Source organism: Cucumis melo, chromosome 6 (genome assembly GCF_025177605.1).
Source record: "Cucumis melo cultivar AY chromosome 6, USDA_Cmelo_AY_1.0, whole genome shotgun sequence".
Taxonomy (NCBI): Eukaryota; Viridiplantae; Streptophyta; class Magnoliopsida; order Cucurbitales; family Cucurbitaceae; genus Cucumis; species Cucumis melo.
The window spans coordinates 30,454,642-30,473,196 of record NC_066862.1 but is presented as its reverse complement, the minus strand read 5'-3'; the positions used below and the strand labels follow the sequence as shown (position 1 = coordinate 30,473,196).

The window sequence follows — 18,555 nt, the reverse complement described above, 5'->3', positions numbered from 1 at the left end:
ATTGGGTCAAAGTATTGTATAATTTGAGATATATCACTTATATATCTTGCAGAAGTTTAACAAAATTTCTAAGTATCATTTTTAATGTTTCTCAGTGATATATAAATTTTATATTGATAGTCACTAATGGAAGTTTATATTCATAATCTATCACTAACATATTTCTATCCATATCCATGATTTATATATATCTCAAATTTTGTTAGGTTTTTTATGAGTAGTTATCATTAAATATAAAATTTTATTATATTTTGTAAATATTTTATGATATATTGTAAAAATTCATCTAGTAGATTTTTTTTTTTTTTTTTTTTTTGCCTATACTTAAAACAAACTATTTAATTATTTTTTTATTTTTTTTATTTTTATTTGCTATTCACGACGGCTTTCCAAAATAAAAAGAAGATACGCTTTATCTTATCATTGTGGCCAAGCTAGCCATTTTGACTAATTGGCTTTGAATCAATCTTAGTTGACTGATTATTTCGCTATTGATTAGCAATTGTATATATTTATTAAATGTAGGTAAAGACTAATAATTGACAGCATCATCCATCGAAAAAAATATATATTTATCGAGAAAAAGAAAAAGTAAATCTAAAGTAAATCTAAGAATGTGTTTGATGGACTTAATGGAAATATATAAAAATGTAGTTGAGATCTGTATTAAACATTTGGAACTCTATTTATATTATGATTTTTTCGATTTATTGCTTCACTCTTCTCGTGCAGTCTTCTCGATCTCATTTTCGTTGTATTTTCGGTAATCTTAAATACATTTCAACTCTTCAAACCGTCCCTAAATGTGTATCTTACAAATATTAAAACTGGTGGAATGAATTTGTAATATCCTTTTTCTTCCTATCTAAATTGTAGTTTGTGGGTGCCATACAAATCCATGACTACAATGGGAAGATGTGCACATAAACTCCCAAAGGCAGCAACAAAGTTGGAACAGAAACTAAAGATTTGCAACTTAAATTTATTGGGTAATACGATTACATAAGTTGAGGACTAAGGAGGAGGGAAAGCCTTGAGAATTAGTCATTACAGAGAATCTTCAAATCGCCATTTACACGAACAACCCGAGCAGAGCAAGAACTACAGCAAAGAATAAAAATAGCATCTGCTGCAAAAGAAAGACCCTATAATGAGTTTTCTGATTCATCTCTTTCATAACTACACACAACCCATCTGTATAAGCATTCATAGTGACGTAAATCGGAACGTATTTTTCAAACTTCTTCTTGAGCAAGATTGCTATTTTTCAAGATGTTGAACTTGCAGAGAGGACAGGTGGCATTAATATACAGCCATTTATCGACGCACGCACAGTGGAAGTGATGACCACATGGGAGCTCTCGTAGCTCAACGCCATCCTCGTATGCAGAAAGGCAGATGCAACACTCCTAAAAGATAAAAGATTTCAATGAAATGTCATTAACTTGAGAACAAAACAAGCAAGCCAATTCTAGTTTGTAACAAAATAAAAGATCAAACAAAGTTATAGGTTTGGTATATGATCATTGTATGGCGTACATACCGCATCCTCTTGCAAGAGGGGGCGTTCAATGGGTGAATCTGTACAACACTCAGACATTATCCCACCAAGAGGTTCCTGTACATCGGAGGAGAATTTCTCGGCATTTTCAACCTTTCTGAATTTAAATTTTGACAGCTGTTCGACATCTTCTTTGGTTGCTCCTTCCTGCATATATATCCATATAATATGCATCAAGCTAGTAAAGTCGGCATATGACACTTATGATGGCTGTCTCCTTCCAGTTTTATTTATGTATCTATTTGTATTGTTCTCAGATTTTGTCAGATTCTTTTGGGTTGTAGTGGCTATGTTTAAGCCAGATTGATCATATGGTTGCTTGGTTGGTATTGGCTACCTAGCCTTTTGATCTTTAATTACTTGGGTTCGACTTCTTTTGTTTAAGCCAGTAAATTTCGCCTTGTGAACAAATTAAATATACACTGTCCATCTTAGATAGTTTTGTTTTGGGAGGAAGGTTGTATTTGCTACCTAAAGCAGGTCCTAACTCTCTATCTAGAAGAGAAACAAAAGGTTCTACTCTCTCTCTCTCTCTTTCTTTTTTTCATTTTCCTTTTTCTTCTTGTGTTATAACTGAGTATAAGGGACCCCACCCCCTGCTAAATTTTTCAAGGAAGCTTCAATAACTTGAAGACAAACTACGAGAAACAAGAAGGGTCTCAAGCAAACACAAGGCAGAATAATTTCATAACAGAATATTTGATAAAAGCTGGTTAGGAAGAATTCAAGCCAAACGTGAGCTAGTCAACTCTTTCCTGTACTATTAGTAAGCTGACTCACTCCCCAGGCGTCAGCCCCAGAATCTATTAACAAAATTGTGGGTCCTTTTTTATTTCATTCATTATGAAATGTTGAAATGTTTCTTCAACACAAAAAAAAATGTGGGTCCCTCGTCAACTAACCAATTACATTATCCCACTCTCTCTCACGTGCTTTCTTTTATACACATTCCTAATGCGAGAATATCAACCTTGTACAAAAAAAATTCACATAACGAAAAGGAGATATGTCTCGTGATTCACATCTCACTCCCTTTTCTTATTGTTACTTCAATTGTTTTACAGTGGACAAAGCATAAGAATTTTATACACGATCTTATTGTGTGTAAATGTCACAAGAAAAGAAGCAATAGAATGGTAGACACTAATATTTGCCCTTAACTTTAATAGAAACATCAAAAACGTATTCAGGAACACCATAAAATTACCTGGTCCGCTACAGCATATAAAAGTGCAATGATACAGGGAAGACAGCAGCAAACAGCAATTCCAATGATACATGCCAAAGCAACACAGAAAACCACAAAGAACACATCAAAACCCAAGAATATGATACATAACCTGCAGTTCAGACCACATTACTAGAAGTTAGAATCTTGGCCACGTTATGATAATCCATCAGCTTTGACATCCAATACAAGAAAGGAGCAATCACAAACCAGTAAAGTAGGGGAGAGGCCTGTGCTAAAGATTGTCCTCCTGCAGATACCCAATAGAATCCAATAATCCACCAGATGAAGGAGAACATTGTATTTGCAGATTCAAGGTGCTTTGCTACACTGGCATGAAATAAAATGAAGAGTAAATAATAAAAATTATATAATATTTTTAAGAAGAATATAATACCAAGTTTACAACAAGGGCAAAGCTACTTTGACAATTTTCCAAAACTTATAACATCGATTCTTGCTTCGTTTTGCATGTAAAACATAAAATTCAATACGTGAAGAAATTATATAAAAATCTAATTTACAATACCATTTTGGTCCTTGTAATTTGAGAATCATCCATATTAATTCCTGTACTTCCAAAAGTCGATTTCTCAAGCAGTGAAATCGATCTCTCTTGATTAACATTTAACAAGATGACTTCATTTGCTTCCTTTATTTCCATCCTAAAGGAAACACGCAATTTTCTATCTAAATCTCTAGCTACCTCCCCCATAAGTGCCAAACTGATGAATTGAAGGCAAGTGGGCGAGCTGCCGCAGATACCCTATCCCCTTTCCTTTACACTTATACTGGGGATTTCTTCAGCAATGAAATTCATTTCTGCTGTGACAGGAATATTCTGAGGGGATTTAGGGTGGATGGGACACCATTGAAGCCTCTTACCTACAATACCCAAATGACAACCTCCTTTTCTGCTCAGGTGCGGGCCAGCTTCAGATTGGGTGGTATACTAAGCATCTTCTTCCAGGAAGTTGGCTTGTCTCTAGGTATCTATAAAACAACCCTCATTAGGATAAGTTTTAGTAGGGTGGGGCCCTCTTCTTTGACAAACTCAACTGCTGTAAAGTGGATAACTTACCTTATTATCATTTGGGTTTTTCCCGGGTGGAAATAGGAAATCCATTTTTCTTCTGGATCCTTGATGGATAAGATCAGAGCTAAACTTGACAGTTTGGGAGGGTTGACTTTCACAAAAGGTGGTAGATTTTTCTCTCGCTCATGCTATCCTCGTAGGATCACTATTATATTTCTTCTCTTTGCTGAAAGTCCCTTAAAAAGCAATAGAGAAGCTGAAAAGGCAAATAAGAGATTCCATGCGGATCAGCGGAAACAACTCCCATGGACATCGCTTGGAAAGATGGTGACGGTCCTCTCTCCCAACACAATATGGGGGATTAAGGGTTGAGTCTCTGAAACAAAGAAATTTGTCCATAGCTTTGGAGACTATATGGGAGGAAAATAGTCTGCGGAGAAGAGTTGTTTAAGCAATTTGTGGTGTGGAGCCCCATGACATGGATGACGAACAAACCTAAAGGAGTTGTGAAAGGGAGACCATGGATCGATATGAGTAGAAACAGAGACATATTTTTTGAATTTTTAAGTTAGGCATGAGGCAATTCTGCTTTTAGATAGATCCTTGGGCTTCATATACTCCTTTGTAAGTGAATAAAAAGGTCGATCCCCATGGCCTAGATTAGGAAAATAATCCCTTCGAATTTTATTATTATTATTATTAAGAACAACAGCTTTCATTGAAGAAAAAATGAAAGAAAGCACGGATAAACAAAAACAGGGACCTCTATACAAGAAGAGAATCTAACTACACAAAATCATGTTTAAAGGATACTTACAAAAAGTCTTTGAAATCAAAGCCTAATGAGAAACATGAAAACGAACAACAGATCAGATTTCACCACTCTCCCTCTCAACTCCTCTAAAAGCCCTCCTATTCCTCCCAACCCGCAACACCCAAAGGGTGGCACAAACACTAGTGCACCAAAGAAAACGGCTTCTCTCCCTAAACGACGAATTGAGGAGGAACTCCTCGATCATATCTCTAACACCTCTATGACAAACATATGACATGCTGAACATCTAGAAAATAGCATCTCAAACAAAGCTCCAACTCACAATGCCAAAAATGAAGATGGTAGAATTGATTAATGCAATTGGGTTTGGAATATTTCTTGGTTGTGTTGAGCTCAGTCAAAACAAAAGTAAAGAAACCAGAAAAATGAAGGAAAAATCTTTCAGCGCTTTCTCTTTATTAAATTGCATACAGTGCAGCCGTAAATATAGGGTGAGCAAAAATTCCTGCTCACACCTCTTTCATTCAATATGATACGCTGGAGTACAAATCTAATAAGTAATAACAGCGAACTATTTATTTAAAAATCATTCTAACACTTAAATGATTTTTTTTTCTTACAGAAACAACTGCTAAATTCAAGGACCTATAGAAAACCAAACCGACCAAAAATCCCACTAAACATAGAGGTTCCAACTAAGTTACAATGAAAATTTTGTGACTATGCAATAATGTCAAAAGGTCTTTGAAATCTAAACCCAAAGAAAAACAGAAAACATAATATTTCAATTTTTTCCAAGCAAATGGGCAGCTTGGACTCTGAGACAACAAATCACAGTATCACACTAAGGATGATACAACTCAGCTGAGCACAAGATCAGCAGGTGTAATCATCCTAATAGTCTAAAACTTCCCAAAAAGCAAATCCATCTACATCCTATACTGAACATGCTGCATACAACCAAACATACCATCTCCATCAAACAATCTCTCCTTTGGTTCCTTACAATTCCTATCATAACAATTACAAAATTACGGCATGTCAAACATCATAAAGCAGACTTCCTGAAAAATATGACATCATATATAAATCATTATGTTAAAACATAAATGCCGAAAAATATGATATCGTATATAATTCCAACCTGCTATCGTTCTCATCCAATTGAGCCAATGATACATAATGACTCGAGTTTGCCCTCGACCCCAATCCCGAAATCGCGCGTGCAGAATTTCCCTCATCCATCGAATTAAAGGCCGAATATCGTAGCTGTCGGCGACGACGATACTCAACACAAACGCACACCATATGAAGAATACATTGAAACGCATACCCCACGATCCACAGTCTCAAAGGCATTGAAGGAGACTCGTTACGGCTGAGAACCAAGATGGTAGCAGCAACAACAACAAAAGCGAAATTCCAAACGATATCAAGGATAACAACCGGCTTCGAATACGCCCAATCACTCTGCCTCTCCTCCAATTGCTCCGCAGCCGTCTCTCTTACCAACATAGACGGCTCACGCATCGTCCTCCGACTACTAGCTTGCCTAAGAAACCTCGCCGCCTGACGCAAACTCTGCCTCTGCACAAATCTCCGACCCGAATGCGTATCGTCCAACGACCGATTCGGAGTCCCCATCAAAGGGGAGGTATCGAGAATATCGTCTGAAGATCCATTCGGGGACCTTGAAGATGCCATTTGAAAAATTCCCAAAAACAACGAATTCAAACCCTAATCCTTGGAATTGACTTGCTTCATCCCAGACATGAACCAATCAAATTGGAATAGGAAATCCAATCTAAAACCAAAAGGGCAGCTAGGAATTGAAGAGAATCCGGAAAAGGAGTGGTAGTTGAAGGATCGTTGGAGCTCCGGCGAAAATTTGGGGGGAAGAATTGGAGATAAAAAAAAAAAAAAAAAATTATGATTCGAAGGAAATTCCGATGGGGATACGGTTTTTTGTCGTCCTGTTATGGATTTTTCGTGATCGTGGTTTTATTGTAATTATATTGTCTTTCTCGACTCTTGTGGAATACGACCGATTAGATGGAAACCACGTGTCGTTTTTGGTTTGTTTGAGAAAGTGAAAATCGCTGGCGGGAGGATTGGATCATTTATGACCCGACATGTCGACATCCACAAGGAACGGCAAAAAGACCATCGAAACATCTCGTGCTTCTATTGCGTTTTCTATTTAAAAATGGATATGTTTGTCAATTCTTCCTAATTATTTCTTTCAATTTTTTGATCCAATGTGAATATTTTTTAGATTTATTCTTTTGTGGTTTTAAATTATAGCTATGGATGTTACAAAATACTATGGATCGGGTATTTTCTGTGATTCAATAGTTGGTTTTATTGTTTTGTACAATTAATCATAATTTTTATAATCGTAGATCTACGAGTTGTATCATCCATTGAAGTTTAAATCAAAGTAATATCATGTAGTACTTGAAGCATCCCTAGGTCAGTCCTTCAAGCATAGTATGAATCAAGGGTTCAACACCTTATTTCAATGTTGTGTAAAAAGTAGTTGTTGGTTGTGTGTTAATGTTATGACTTTAAATGTCGTAAAAATAAATTATAGTAGAAATCGTAGGATAATAATATTTCGATTAACAAACATATAGACTAGAATATTAGATTTTTAATGCCTTCACAACTACAACATTAATCAAAATGTATTCATATCCCAATATGATTTTTAAACGATAAAACATACCATAACCATCTTTCAAACATGGTATAGAATATCGAGTTAGTTTGAAGTAATACATGTTGACATAAATATTTTAAATCTATACAATAAATTAACCAAAGATCATTCAGGCCAATTTGTTAAGAATAAATTACGTATCAGATTCAATTGTTAAGAATAAGTTGCATACCATTCAATCAACGAGTAATTAATGATCGCTATTTTCTTCCTCAATCAAAACTTTGAATGTTTTTCGTGATCTTTCTCTTAATAGGATAGTAAAAAGATTGAGTGTTTATTGTTTCGGTATATTGAGACTATACCCTTAAGTTTCTTTATATACAATTAGGATATCCATTGAATCCTAATCAATCTATGAATAGACTTCTACCAATTTAGTCCATAATCAATTATGAATATTAGGTCTTAATTAAATAGATCACATAATAGGCCAAATTTAATCAAATAACCAAATGTGATAAATTATTAATTCACATAGTCCACACTTTAATTATACGTATCATCTAACAATATGTGCTAGTTCATTACGATTACTATTTTTTCTTTGTAATTTTGAATGCCTTTGATTCATAACCAGAACAAAACAAGTGGATTAGCTCACTTTACTTGCCTAAATATTTTTGCACAATTATTTATTTTTCAAAGGTTCATGTACTTTCTCAATTGACTAAACGGGGAAAAGTATTATTTTGAAGGACCCTTAAACACAAAAAGATGCATATAAGATTAAGAAAAAGCACATTCAATTATTACTAGTAAAATGCTAGAAGGTAACAACTCCAATCAAGTCTTACCCTAAAAAATTAGTTACACGTTGAAAATATCAATTAACATAAAAAAAAAAAAAAAAAAGGATAAATTTAGAGAGAAAAAAACTAAATGTAAAGATTGCGATGTTGCAACAAAAGACAAACACACAGATATAAAAAGTTTTTTCATTCTCATCTCATTTACAGATATTTCTATCATCATCGTCTCTCATCGATAGATATCAATGTTTCCGTCTTTTAATATAAGAAATTATGTTTTGAAATCAGCCCGGGTATTCTTTGCAAAATTTTGAAAACGTAGGGTCAAAGCGGTAAATAAGGCAAAGAATAAAATGGATTTTACCTTCGTGGGGGCGCGAAGCGGGAATTGGAAGGGCAGAGTTTTTCTTCCTGTATTTGTTCTCCTCCTTCTCGAGCATCCCAATTCATCTGTTCGAACATTCCATGGCGTCTTCTTCAGGCAGCAGTAGCAACTACGACATTCCATGGGTGGAGAAGTACAGGCCCAACAAGGTCACTGACATTGTGGGCAATGAAGATGCAGTTTCTCGTCTCCAAGTCATTGCTCGCGACGGCAACATGCCCAATCTCATATTATCTGTACTCTTCTCCATCTCTTATCTCTTCCGTAATTTTCCCTCTTTAGTTTGCATTGCACCCATTGGGTTTCAGTTAATTTTTAGTCTGACTATTAACTTGTTTACAATTGGTACTGAGAATGGACTTGTGTATTTAGCTTTGTGAAGTAGAAAATCATGCAGCTTGAACGTTTCTTAATGGCCTCTGGGGGGTTGGGAACTAGCAAGGCTCGAATTTTATCCTAATTTTTGTTATCATTGTTGGTGGGGTTTTAATGTTCTGCAATCAAATGCACAACCTTTTTCTACAAGGGATTGATGCAAGTGACAAGTAAAAGGTTCTATAAAGGCTAATTTACGTTGTTGATGGTTTTTTTTTTTGTTTTTTTATTTTATTTTTTATTTTATTTTATTTTATAATAATGTACTGCAAGCTTGAATTTTGTTGCTATGATGAGGTTTTTGATGAACAAATGTTGTAGGATTAGACAGTTTTTTTAGGAACAAAAGTTTTTCCTTCTGCATTGCCATGGATTTTAATGTATGTTGTTGCTACATGTTTCTTTCTAGGGTCCGCCAGGAACTGGAAAGACAACCAGTATTTTGGCTCTTGCTCATGAGCTCTTGGGACCAAATTACAAGGAGGGTGTTCTGGAGCTTAATGCATCAGATGATAGGTGAGATATTCTATGGTTTTTAAATTTCAAAATATTTCAAATGTTACTTGATCTGTGTTTTTTTCTAATCTGAGTTCTTGTTTAGGGGAATAGATGTTGTGAGGAACAAAATCAAGATGTTTGCTCAAAAGAAAGTAACCTTGCCTCCTGGTCGACACAAAGTGGTAATATTGGACGAAGCTGACAGGTAAGTTTCAACGGATATAGTGCTAGGGAAGCCCAAACACTCTTTTTTTTGGGGAAAGTGTTCTAGTCAGGCATGCATGGTAGAAAAAGTGTCCTGTTTTATTTTGTATTTTCTTTTTAGTTTCGAACACCCATGGGACACTGTAAGACCCCCTATCATAAATACGTATAAACGTAGAGGAAGGAAATCCAATATCCATATCGACAGCCCGGCCCAAGACAAGAATGAATAACGAATAGGCTGAGAGAAGGGGTGGGACCCACTAACAAAAAAAAGAGGGGAATATTTAAGGAATGTTTAGGGATTGCTGAAGGAGGTTTTATTTGGAGAGAAGACTGCTGTGGAGGCTGAAGGGAGACACCAGCATCTCTAATTGCTGGAATTCTGCTACTGTTTATTTTGTTGTTATTTTCTTTCCGTTAGCTAGCTCTTTGTTTGAGTTGTCTAAGCTTTCTTGTGAACTCATTCTCCCTTTATATAAATAAAGAATCCACAGAGTGCTGCCTCTGTTTCTTGTAGTTTGTTGGGTTTTTCTGAGTGCAGGTGAGGGTTCCTAACAGACACATAAACCTAAAAATTCAATTGAGAATTTGAAACAAGAAAATCTTTTGTTTTCTTTTGCTTTGCTCTTCAGTTTATCACTTTGTGTTCTGTTGTTAATTTATTACTTTTGTCGGTGATTATGATTGAAAATAATCCAGCATGACAACTGGAGCACAACAAGCTTTGAGGCGTACAATGGAAATATATTCAAACACAACACGTTTTGCCCTTGCATGTAATACCTCCTCAAAAATTATTGAGCCTATTCAGAGTAGATGTGCAATTGTCCGATTTTCAAGATTAACAGATCAAGAGATCCTTGGGCGCCTCATGGTGGTGATTCAGGCAGAAAAGGTATCGTTTATTTGTGATAATGCCTAGAGTTGCATTCTAGACTACATTTTTGTTGTTATAAATATAGTCACTGCTAAATTTAGTTGTTATTGAAAACTCAATACTACTTAATTATCTTCGGAAGAAATCATCGGTTTGTTAGATCTCATGTAATTGATTCATTATGTATTGGTCTCATTGTTCTTTTGCGGGCTTCCTCCCCCCCAGCTTGTTAAGCAATGACTGGTCAATCAAGCAGTTGGAATACCCTTGAAAATGAAGTGCACATTTGGGATCTTTTTTAGTTGGAAACAAATGGCAGTCTAAACTAGCTTGGAAACAACGCCTTGTATTAAAAAATTATGAAAGGCTCGTGCGTGAAGGTAGTGATGGCCTTTACAACATTGTTAAAGAGCGATGAATTGTGAAAGGCTAACTTGGAAAATTGCGTTCTTAAGAGTTCTCAATGTTCACATTTCGTAACAACTTGCATGTCTTTATTTTCTTATTTGAAAACCGTGAATATTCAGACCCATCACCATTTTACCTACATGAATACACGAACAATCTACTGGTATAAAGGCTATTAATGTGCCATAAAATCATTGAGGATGAGGAGTTCATTGATCATTGAGGCACTTGTATAATATGCTGGTTTTTTTTTCTTGGTCCATATGATTGAACCGATGTCTCTTTATTGAACTTCTTTCTTCAAAAATTCTTGTCTCTAAAAGCCACATGCTTGATCATCGTCCCATCCTAGGGGAGACTAGTTTCTGCCTGTTGAGTTTTTGTTCACTTGAATTAATAATTTGAGAAAGTCGCTCAACTACTTGAACTTTAATGCAAAGTTGTTGGAGAAATGTGGAAGTCTAGGTTTTGGTTGAATTTTTCTAGAAAGCTCAAGTTTTTAAAAAACAATCTTATTTTGTGGCGTGAAGAGGTAACTGACATACCCTTGAGGCGTTTTAACAGTGTCTTTGATGGAAGTAAGCTGTTTGATCCTCCTTTGCTGAATGGGAAGTTTATGTGGGCTAATTGTATGGCTGCAACTAAGACTAGTAGATTTTTACTTTCAAAAGGTTGGATTAAGAGGTTTGGTAGCCCTAGACAATCGAGGGGGCCAAGATTCAGATTAGTGGCCTATTATTTTGTCTTTGGGTTCTCAAAGATGGTGTTCAAGCCTTTCTACTTTGAGAATATGTGGTTGGAACACTCTTCTTTCAAGGCCAATATTCTTTTTTTGGTGGAGGACCTTTGTCCCATGTCAATGGGAAGGCTATCGTTCAATGGGCTGGTTGAGAGTTTTGAAATGGGTTGTTAAGTCATGGAATGAAGATGTTTTTCGGATGTTAAAATTAAGCAGCAAGAGGTCCTTAAAATGATTGATAAGATTGACTTGAAGGAGGTGGAGATCCTGTTGGATCTCGCCCTTAAAGTGGAAAGGGAGTCTCCAAAAGGGTTTTTGCTGAGGTGATTAAAAAAGAGAACATTAGCTGGAGTCAAATGGAAAAAGTTGATTGGGGGAAGGAAGAGGATTGCAACAGCGACTTCTTCCACAGGGCTGCGAATTGAAGAAGAATCATGCTGGTCCTTTACTTGTAGATAATGTGGTGCTTGCCAGTAATGAAAGGAGGTGGAAGTGGAGGTTCTCTTGGTGTTTTCCAATCTTTATAACCCATTGGTGCCAACCAAGCCATTTGTGCAAGATATTGATTGGTACCCCCATTTTATATGGGGAGGGCAAGGATTTGGTGGCCCCATTTCTTTTGGAAGAAATTGAAAAAGGCAGTCTTTGGGAGCTATAGAAGCAAATTGCTGGGTCTGGATGGTTTTCCTCGGTGTTTTACCAAGATAATTGCTCAAAGATGAGCTAGGTGTCTTTAAAGAATTCTTTGAAGGAGCATCTTGAATAAATCTATTTCTAAAATGTTTATCCGCCTCATCCCAAATAAAAATACTGTTAATAGGGCCAATAATTTTAGACCTATTAGTTTTATTACTAGTGTTTATTGGATTCTGGACAAGGTCCTTGCAAAAATCTCTTAAGGAAATCGCTTTCTTCAACCATTTCTGACTCACAACGTGTAACTGGAAGAAAAATCCTTGACCAGGTGTAACTGGAAGAAAAATCCTTGACCAGACTTTCATTGCCAACAAAACTGTTGAGGATTATAGAGCTAAAAAAAGAGGAGTAATCTTTAAATTGACTTCAGAAAGGCATACAATAATATTAATCGGGACTTTCTTGATAAGGTGATGGAAATGGATGGTTTTACGTTTAAATGGAGGATGTGGATGTGAAACTATCTCGAGAATGTGATTCCTCGATCCTTGTCCTAGAGGGATTAATCAAGGCTTCTATGGGGGTGTTTGAGGTAAGGAGTAGAATAATGAGAAGTAAGGGATTATAAAGTCTAGGGAGTTGTGAACTCATGGGGCTCATAATGTAAGGAGTTGATAAGATATAAAATTGATGTGTTTTTAGTAGTGAGATACACAACTCCTTGGGTCAAACGAGGAGTGGAGTTTGCAACTTCTACTTCCCAGCTCCTTAGGCCAAGTGTGTTTGGCTCAAGGAGTTGAGAAAGGTGTGTTTGGCCTAAGGAGTTGGGAAGTAGGAATTGTGAACTCCACTCCTTATTTGACTCTAGGAGTTGGTAGGTTCCACTACTAAAAACTATCAATTTTATATCTTATTGACTCCAGCGTGGGCCTCAAGAGTTCACAACCCTAGACTTCATAACTCCTTACTTCTCATTATTCTACTCCTTACCCAAACACTCTCTTAGGGGCTAAGATAGGAGGACCCTTCTTCTCCCTTTTTGTTCTTACTTGTTGTCGACGTTTGAGTAGACTCATCTTGAAGAGAGTGGAAAGTGATATTATCAAATCGTTTAAGATGGTTTGAAGGCGGTGGCTTTGTCTCATCTACGGTTTGTTGATGACATTATTATTATCTTTTTTTTTTTGCTCTGGCCAGAGGACTCCTTTAGGATCCTTAATTACTAATGAGTTCAATCTTAGGTTGTGGAGAAGGGATGTACGTGTTTGGAGTTCCAATCCTCTTGAAGTTTTTTCTTGTAAATCCTTTTTTTGGTTGTCATTGAATCCCTCTCCCGTTAGTAAGTTGGTCCTTGATGCGCTTTGGAAGATTGAGATCCTTAAGAAAGTTAAGTTCTTTACATCACAAGTTTTACTTGGTCGTGTGAATACTATGGATAGGCTATTGTAGAAGTCTTCTTGGGAGGCTCTTTTGTTGTATTCTCTGTCGGAAGGTAGAGTAAGATCCATATCACCTTCTTTTGAATTGTTAGTTTGCTAGATCGGTGTGGAACTATTTCTTTTAAGAGTTTCATATTGAGTTAGCTTGCCAGAGAGATGCTTGGGAGACGATCGAGGAGTTCCTTCTTCTCATGCTTTTCATTGAGAAATACCGATTTTTACAGTCAGCTGGGGTGTGCGCTATTTTGTGAGATATTTGGGGGGAGAGGAATAACATAGTGTTTAGGGGTGTGTGGAGAGGGACCATACAATGTTTGGTTCTTGGTGAAGTTCCATGTTCTCTTTAAACTTCAGTCTCAAGTACTTTTTGTAATTAACTGCTAGGTAGCATGTTACTTAGTTGAGAACCCTTTCTTTGGAGGAGTTTTTTTGGTTTTTCTTTTTCTTGTATAATAATCCCCTTTCATGTATTTACTACTTTTTTTATCCCACGTTGTAAACTAAAAAATCTTCAGTGCTCTCTAATAATGAAAAGCAAAAAGTTTGCTAGTCTGAGGGAAAAGTTGGCTCTCATTGATCTTTTATGGAATGCGAAGGGCTTCAAGTCTCTAGCCAGAATAATTAATGCTAAAGGTACTTCTAATTTTGTCATTCTCACCAAAATTAGACAAAGCTTAATAGGTTGCTAAGGCTTATGAATTCAGTTTTGGAGTTCTAGAGGTGTTGAAAGGATTTCTTAAGATGATGTAGGTTCGTTTTGGTAGCAGTCTTTTTTTTTCCCGCTCTCTTCTTTGGAAGGACTTGCTCTAATAGATGAAAGGTGTGCTCTTCCTCTATTTCAGTTGTTATCTTAAGCCTAATGATGTTTGTTGGTGAATTTTAGGCATATGTCTTAGGCCAGCTAACAAGATGAGACACAAGTTTTGAAGGAATTATGTGACTTTCAAGTTATATCACTCAATGAAAGTTGTTTTCTTTTACAACAAAACTATTCTCTTTTAGCACTTCATTGAGTTTATTAAAGAATGATCACGGGTGAATAGCTCTGACTGTATTTTTACTGCACGGGTCGGCAAGTTCTCCCTTTCTTTTATTCCAAATACAAAAGGAATATATTCAGGCAGTATAGTTTTGATTATTGTTTGAAAATATGAAGGTACCCTATGTTCCAGAAGGTCTTGAAGCAATCATTTTCACTGCTGATGGTGATATGAGGCAGGCGCTAAATAATTTGCAAGCTACATATAGTGGATTCCGCTTTGTAAACCAGGATAATGTTTTCAAGGTTCCTATCACGTGTTTTATCTTTTTGTATTTTCTAAAAACTCAGAAAACGTCATCTTGACATGCTTGTTGATTCTCCAGGTTTGTGATCAACCGCATCCGCTGCATGTGAAGAATGTGGTACGCAATGTGCTTGAAGGTAAATTTGACGATGCTTGTGCTGGCCTGAAGCAACTCTACGACTTAGGCTATTCTCCCACTGACATAATAACCACTCTTTTCCGTATCATTAAGAACTACGATATGGCTGAATATCTGAAACTGGAATTCATGAAGGTATGTAAAACCCGAGGCATCATTTGATCATACCAGGTTAACCTAGTACTCACTCTTTATGATGAATTGCAGGAAACTGGGTTTGCCCATATGAGAATTTGTGATGGAGTCGGTTCTTACCTTCAGCTATGTGGTCTTTTGGCCAAGCTTTCCATGGTTCGTGAGACTGCAAAAGCACCATGAGTAGTCAACATGTAGAGCCTGCTTAAATTTGGCTCACAGGAGGTAGTATGAGTGTAAACATCTGTGTTCCTTAGGATATTAACTATATTTTTGTAAGATGTAGTCAGATTGAGTTCAAAATTTAGCACTTTACTTACTATATCGTCTTGCTAAAGTTTTAGGCCAATGGCAATCTTGTCAAGGTTTTCCTCCCCCCACTCCACCTAGTAATAGGTACAAACAGGCCTTAACATGCTCATGATTCACTATTGTTAAAAGCTTTTGGTTTCAAATGTCAAGCTCTAATGCTATGATCTCCTGTATTTTTGATATCTCAGTACATAGACACAAAGAAGCACGAGATAGACGTCTTGTTAATTAATAATTGCGCATTAGTTCATACAAAAGCATAGTTAAAGTTGATAATCGTTCCGGTTTACATGCTTCAGAAAATCACAATTTGCTTACTCGTTGCATTGAACTCATTTTGCACAAGTGCCAGGTTCTCTTTCAAGGATACAGTATCGAAACTGAAGTGTCAATGCCTAGTAACTTTGGAAGTTTGTTTTGAGTATTTGTGGTGAATTTTATGGTTACAACAGGTGGGAATGCTCATATGTACGCCAACAATGGCTGACAAATGAAGCTTGTAGAGGGTCCATATGGTTAAGCAATATTTTATTGGTGCTCTAGAACAAATCGTTTGCCAGTTGGAAACATGGCCATATGTGAGTAACTTCAAAGCCAACTACTACGATCCAACCACCTTCAGTTGCCAATAAAATAAATTCCCATCAAGAACATTACCAAATTTTTAGATTCTCACACTTATCCCTTGAGATTTCAAAAGGCAATTTCAACTTTTGCCCATTTCTTAAACATATGAAAAATATTAACATATACAAACATAACAAAATTTGACTATTAGCGATAGTCTATCACGAATAGATTTTACTATATTTATAATTCTTAAAAATTTCTAGTATATATTTGATTGTTATTTTCTAAAAGTGCCACCAAATGTAATTGTTTCTTTTTTCTAACCGTTTCTTTTTTCTAACCGTTTCTTTTTAATCTTAACTTTCGTTCTTTGTACAATTTAGATTTGACGTTTGTATCTATATCCCATTCTAGGGACCTCTAATATTTTGCTTCTCAAAATTTCTACATAGTAGATTTAGGAAAATATCAAATGTTGAAGTTATGATTATGCTAAATATGGAAGTTTTATTAATCTGTCTATTGTTGTTGGTATGAACAAAAGTATGAAATTTTTTAATAGATGATTGTAGGGTAATGGTTATATATATATATATATATATATATATATATGTATGTATATATCCTATGTAAGAATCATACTTTAAGAAGATGAAATTAAAATTTGTCATAATATTATTCAAAATTGAAACCTAAAAAAGTATTTGGAAACATAACAAAAATGGAAAGATATATTTTAACGACTGGCTTTAATTATTTGTATAGTAAGTATATTTGTGATTTCAAAATATGTAGGTATATCAATGAATACCTCATTTTAGAAAAAGGCTATGTTTACCATCTCTTTTCCTAAATAAATCATTATTTCAAATTACTTTTATGATGATGCAAATATTTTAGAAAATTAAATTTTAACTCAAGAAGGTAATGAAATTATATATTTATGCCTTGAACGGGCTTCCATTATTTGACCTGATTAAGTGGTTCTTACCTTTTTCATATATATAATTTGTGAGAATGGAAGATCGAACCTTCAATTTCGAGTGAGAGCGTCTATGTCGATTATCACTAGACTTGTTCTTTTGTAGAAAAAATGTTATTTTTTAACAACCTTCCGGTTATAAAAGTGGGACACAATCACTGCATTACAACAATATTTTATTATAGATGGTTAGATTATATGTTTTTTTACCACTTGTGTGCCAAATCTTAAAAAGTGTGTAATGCTTTCAATTCATTATGCATAAATTTAAAAATTGGTAGACATATTATATACATTTTTAAAGTCTAAAGATGCAGTAAACAATGCTATAAACGTACAGAGACCACAAAAAATTGGTATGCTGACCTAAAAAATGTTGACTAAATTTATATTTAGAAGCCATTTATTTAAACAATTCATCTGATTATTTAAATTTATAGACATGTATTCGTATATATATATATATATATATATATATATATATATATATATATATCAAAATATTATAACCCAAAATTTAGGATTAATCTCAAAGTCAGAAGGTATTCTTGACTAGAAAAAAAAAGGAATTTTTATGTTTGACAAAGATTTTGTTTTGTTTTGTTTTTTTTTAATTCCAATTTTTCTTTATTTAATATTTGGCTCTTGAAAGAAACATTTATTTTTATGATCCTATGGATTTTAAATATAAAGCATAAGTATTTTTTTTAAAAATAAAAATTATAATATAGATAAGATTTTGTCCACTAGACTACAACCTTCTTCCAACTCCATTATTATCAAAAACCACTTTGCTAAAATCTTTTTCATCTATAAAATTAAAATTAGGTGTTGGATGATTTTATGCTTATCAATATTATAGGTGAGAAAAATGAGCTAATCCATCACTATCATTTCTCAACCATTCCCACTTGAAATGCTTTGGATTTTGTTTTAATCTTCAACATTTTAAAAGATTATTAATGTAATCAATTTTTAATTGCTTTTGAGGCAATTTATTCATTTGAAGAAAAATAATAAGAAATAGGTATAGACTAATAGAACCAAGAACAACTCTTTTTTTTTTCTTCTTTTTTTTTCTCTTTATAATATACAAGTGAAGAATCTAATTTTTGATTTCAAGTTTGATAATACAAAATTTTATATCGGTTGAGTTTGATCATGTTAGCGTAACAAGAACAATTTAAGAACAATGTTTGCTTAGAACTATTAAACAACCCTTCCACCTAGGTCAATTGAGAATGCTCGTGTTCTTAAGTCTCGTTCGATAACTATTTAATTTTTTGTTTTTAGTTTTTTAAAATTAAGCCTATAAACACTCATTCTATCTCTATTACTTTTCATCTACTTTTTACTAATGTTTTTAAAAATCAATAAAAAAAAACTAGAAACTAAAAGAATAATTTTTAAACCTGATTTTTGTTTATGAAAATTGGTTAATAATTCAACTTTTATACTCGAGACTTATACAAATCATTTACATAACTAAGAAA

At 34.7% G+C, this 18,555-nt stretch overlaps 2 protein-coding genes and 1 long non-coding RNA gene across 4 annotated transcripts; 1 reads left to right on the top strand and 2 right to left on the bottom strand.

Annotated features, from left to right (window-relative positions):
* Positions 1-949: 949 nt before the first annotated feature.
* Positions 950-6,672, bottom strand: LOC103490970 (E3 ubiquitin-protein ligase At1g12760-like). Its single transcript, XM_008450736.3, has 5 exons — positions 5,745-6,672; positions 3,000-3,119; positions 2,769-2,901; positions 1,544-1,708; positions 950-1,409 (listed from the first exon to the last, which is right to left on the bottom strand). The coding sequence occupies exons 1-5, from the start codon at positions 6,302-6,304 to the stop codon at positions 1,236-1,238; spliced, it is 1,152 nt and encodes a 383-aa protein (XP_008448958.1). The 5' UTR covers positions 6,305-6,672; the 3' UTR covers positions 950-1,235.
* Positions 3,121-5,738, bottom strand: LOC127149965 (uncharacterized). The gene is made up of 2 exons (XR_007821871.1): positions 3,871-5,738; positions 3,121-3,782 (listed from the first exon to the last, which is right to left on the bottom strand). It is a non-coding gene; the product is annotated as an uncharacterized LOC127149965 (long non-coding RNA).
* Positions 6,673-8,279: 1,607 nt separating the features above from the next.
* Positions 8,280-15,690, top strand: LOC103490969 (replication factor C subunit 2). 2 transcript variants are annotated; one of them, XM_008450734.3, is made up of 7 exons: positions 8,280-8,695; positions 9,244-9,350; positions 9,436-9,537; positions 10,239-10,434; positions 14,795-14,923; positions 15,004-15,198; positions 15,271-15,690. In XM_008450734.3, the coding sequence occupies exons 1-7, from the start codon at positions 8,540-8,542 to the stop codon at positions 15,379-15,381; spliced, it is 996 nt and encodes a 331-aa protein (XP_008448956.1). In that variant the 5' UTR covers positions 8,280-8,539; the 3' UTR covers positions 15,382-15,690. The 2 variants fall into 2 exon arrangements, with proteins under 2 accessions (XP_008448956.1, XP_008448957.1); XM_008450735.3 differs by having other exon boundaries at positions 8,351-8,695; positions 9,444-9,537.
* The last annotated feature ends 2,865 nt before the right edge of the window (positions 15,691-18,555 follow it).

What these genes read in the sequence shown, in the direction of transcription:
- LOC103490969 (XM_008450734.3), top strand. Translation starts at nt 8,540, where the DNA reads ATGGCGTCTTCTTCAGGCAGCAGTAGCAACTACGACATTCCATGGGTG. An exon ending in TGGTGATTCAGGCAGAAAAG is followed by an intron (nt 10,435 to 14,794) that starts GTATCGTTTATT and finishes GAAAATATGAAG; the next exon opens with GTACCCTATGTTCCAGAAGG. An exon ending in ACCAGGATAATGTTTTCAAG is followed by an intron (nt 14,924 to 15,003) that starts GTTCCTATCACG and finishes TTGATTCTCCAG; the next exon opens with GTTTGTGATCAACCGCATCC.
- LOC103490970 (XM_008450736.3), bottom strand. Translation starts at nt 6,304, where the DNA reads ATGGCATCTTCAAGGTCCCCGAATGGATCTTCAGACGATATTCTCGAT. An exon ending in TATATGCTGTAGCGGACCAG is followed by an intron (nt 1,709 to 2,768) that starts GTAATTTTATGG and finishes ATATATATGCAG; the next exon opens with GAAGGAGCAACCAAAGAAGA. An exon ending in CCCTCTTGCAAGAGGATGCG is followed by an intron (nt 1,410 to 1,543) that starts GTATGTACGCCA and finishes TTTATCTTTTAG; the next exon opens with GAGTGTTGCATCTGCCTTTC.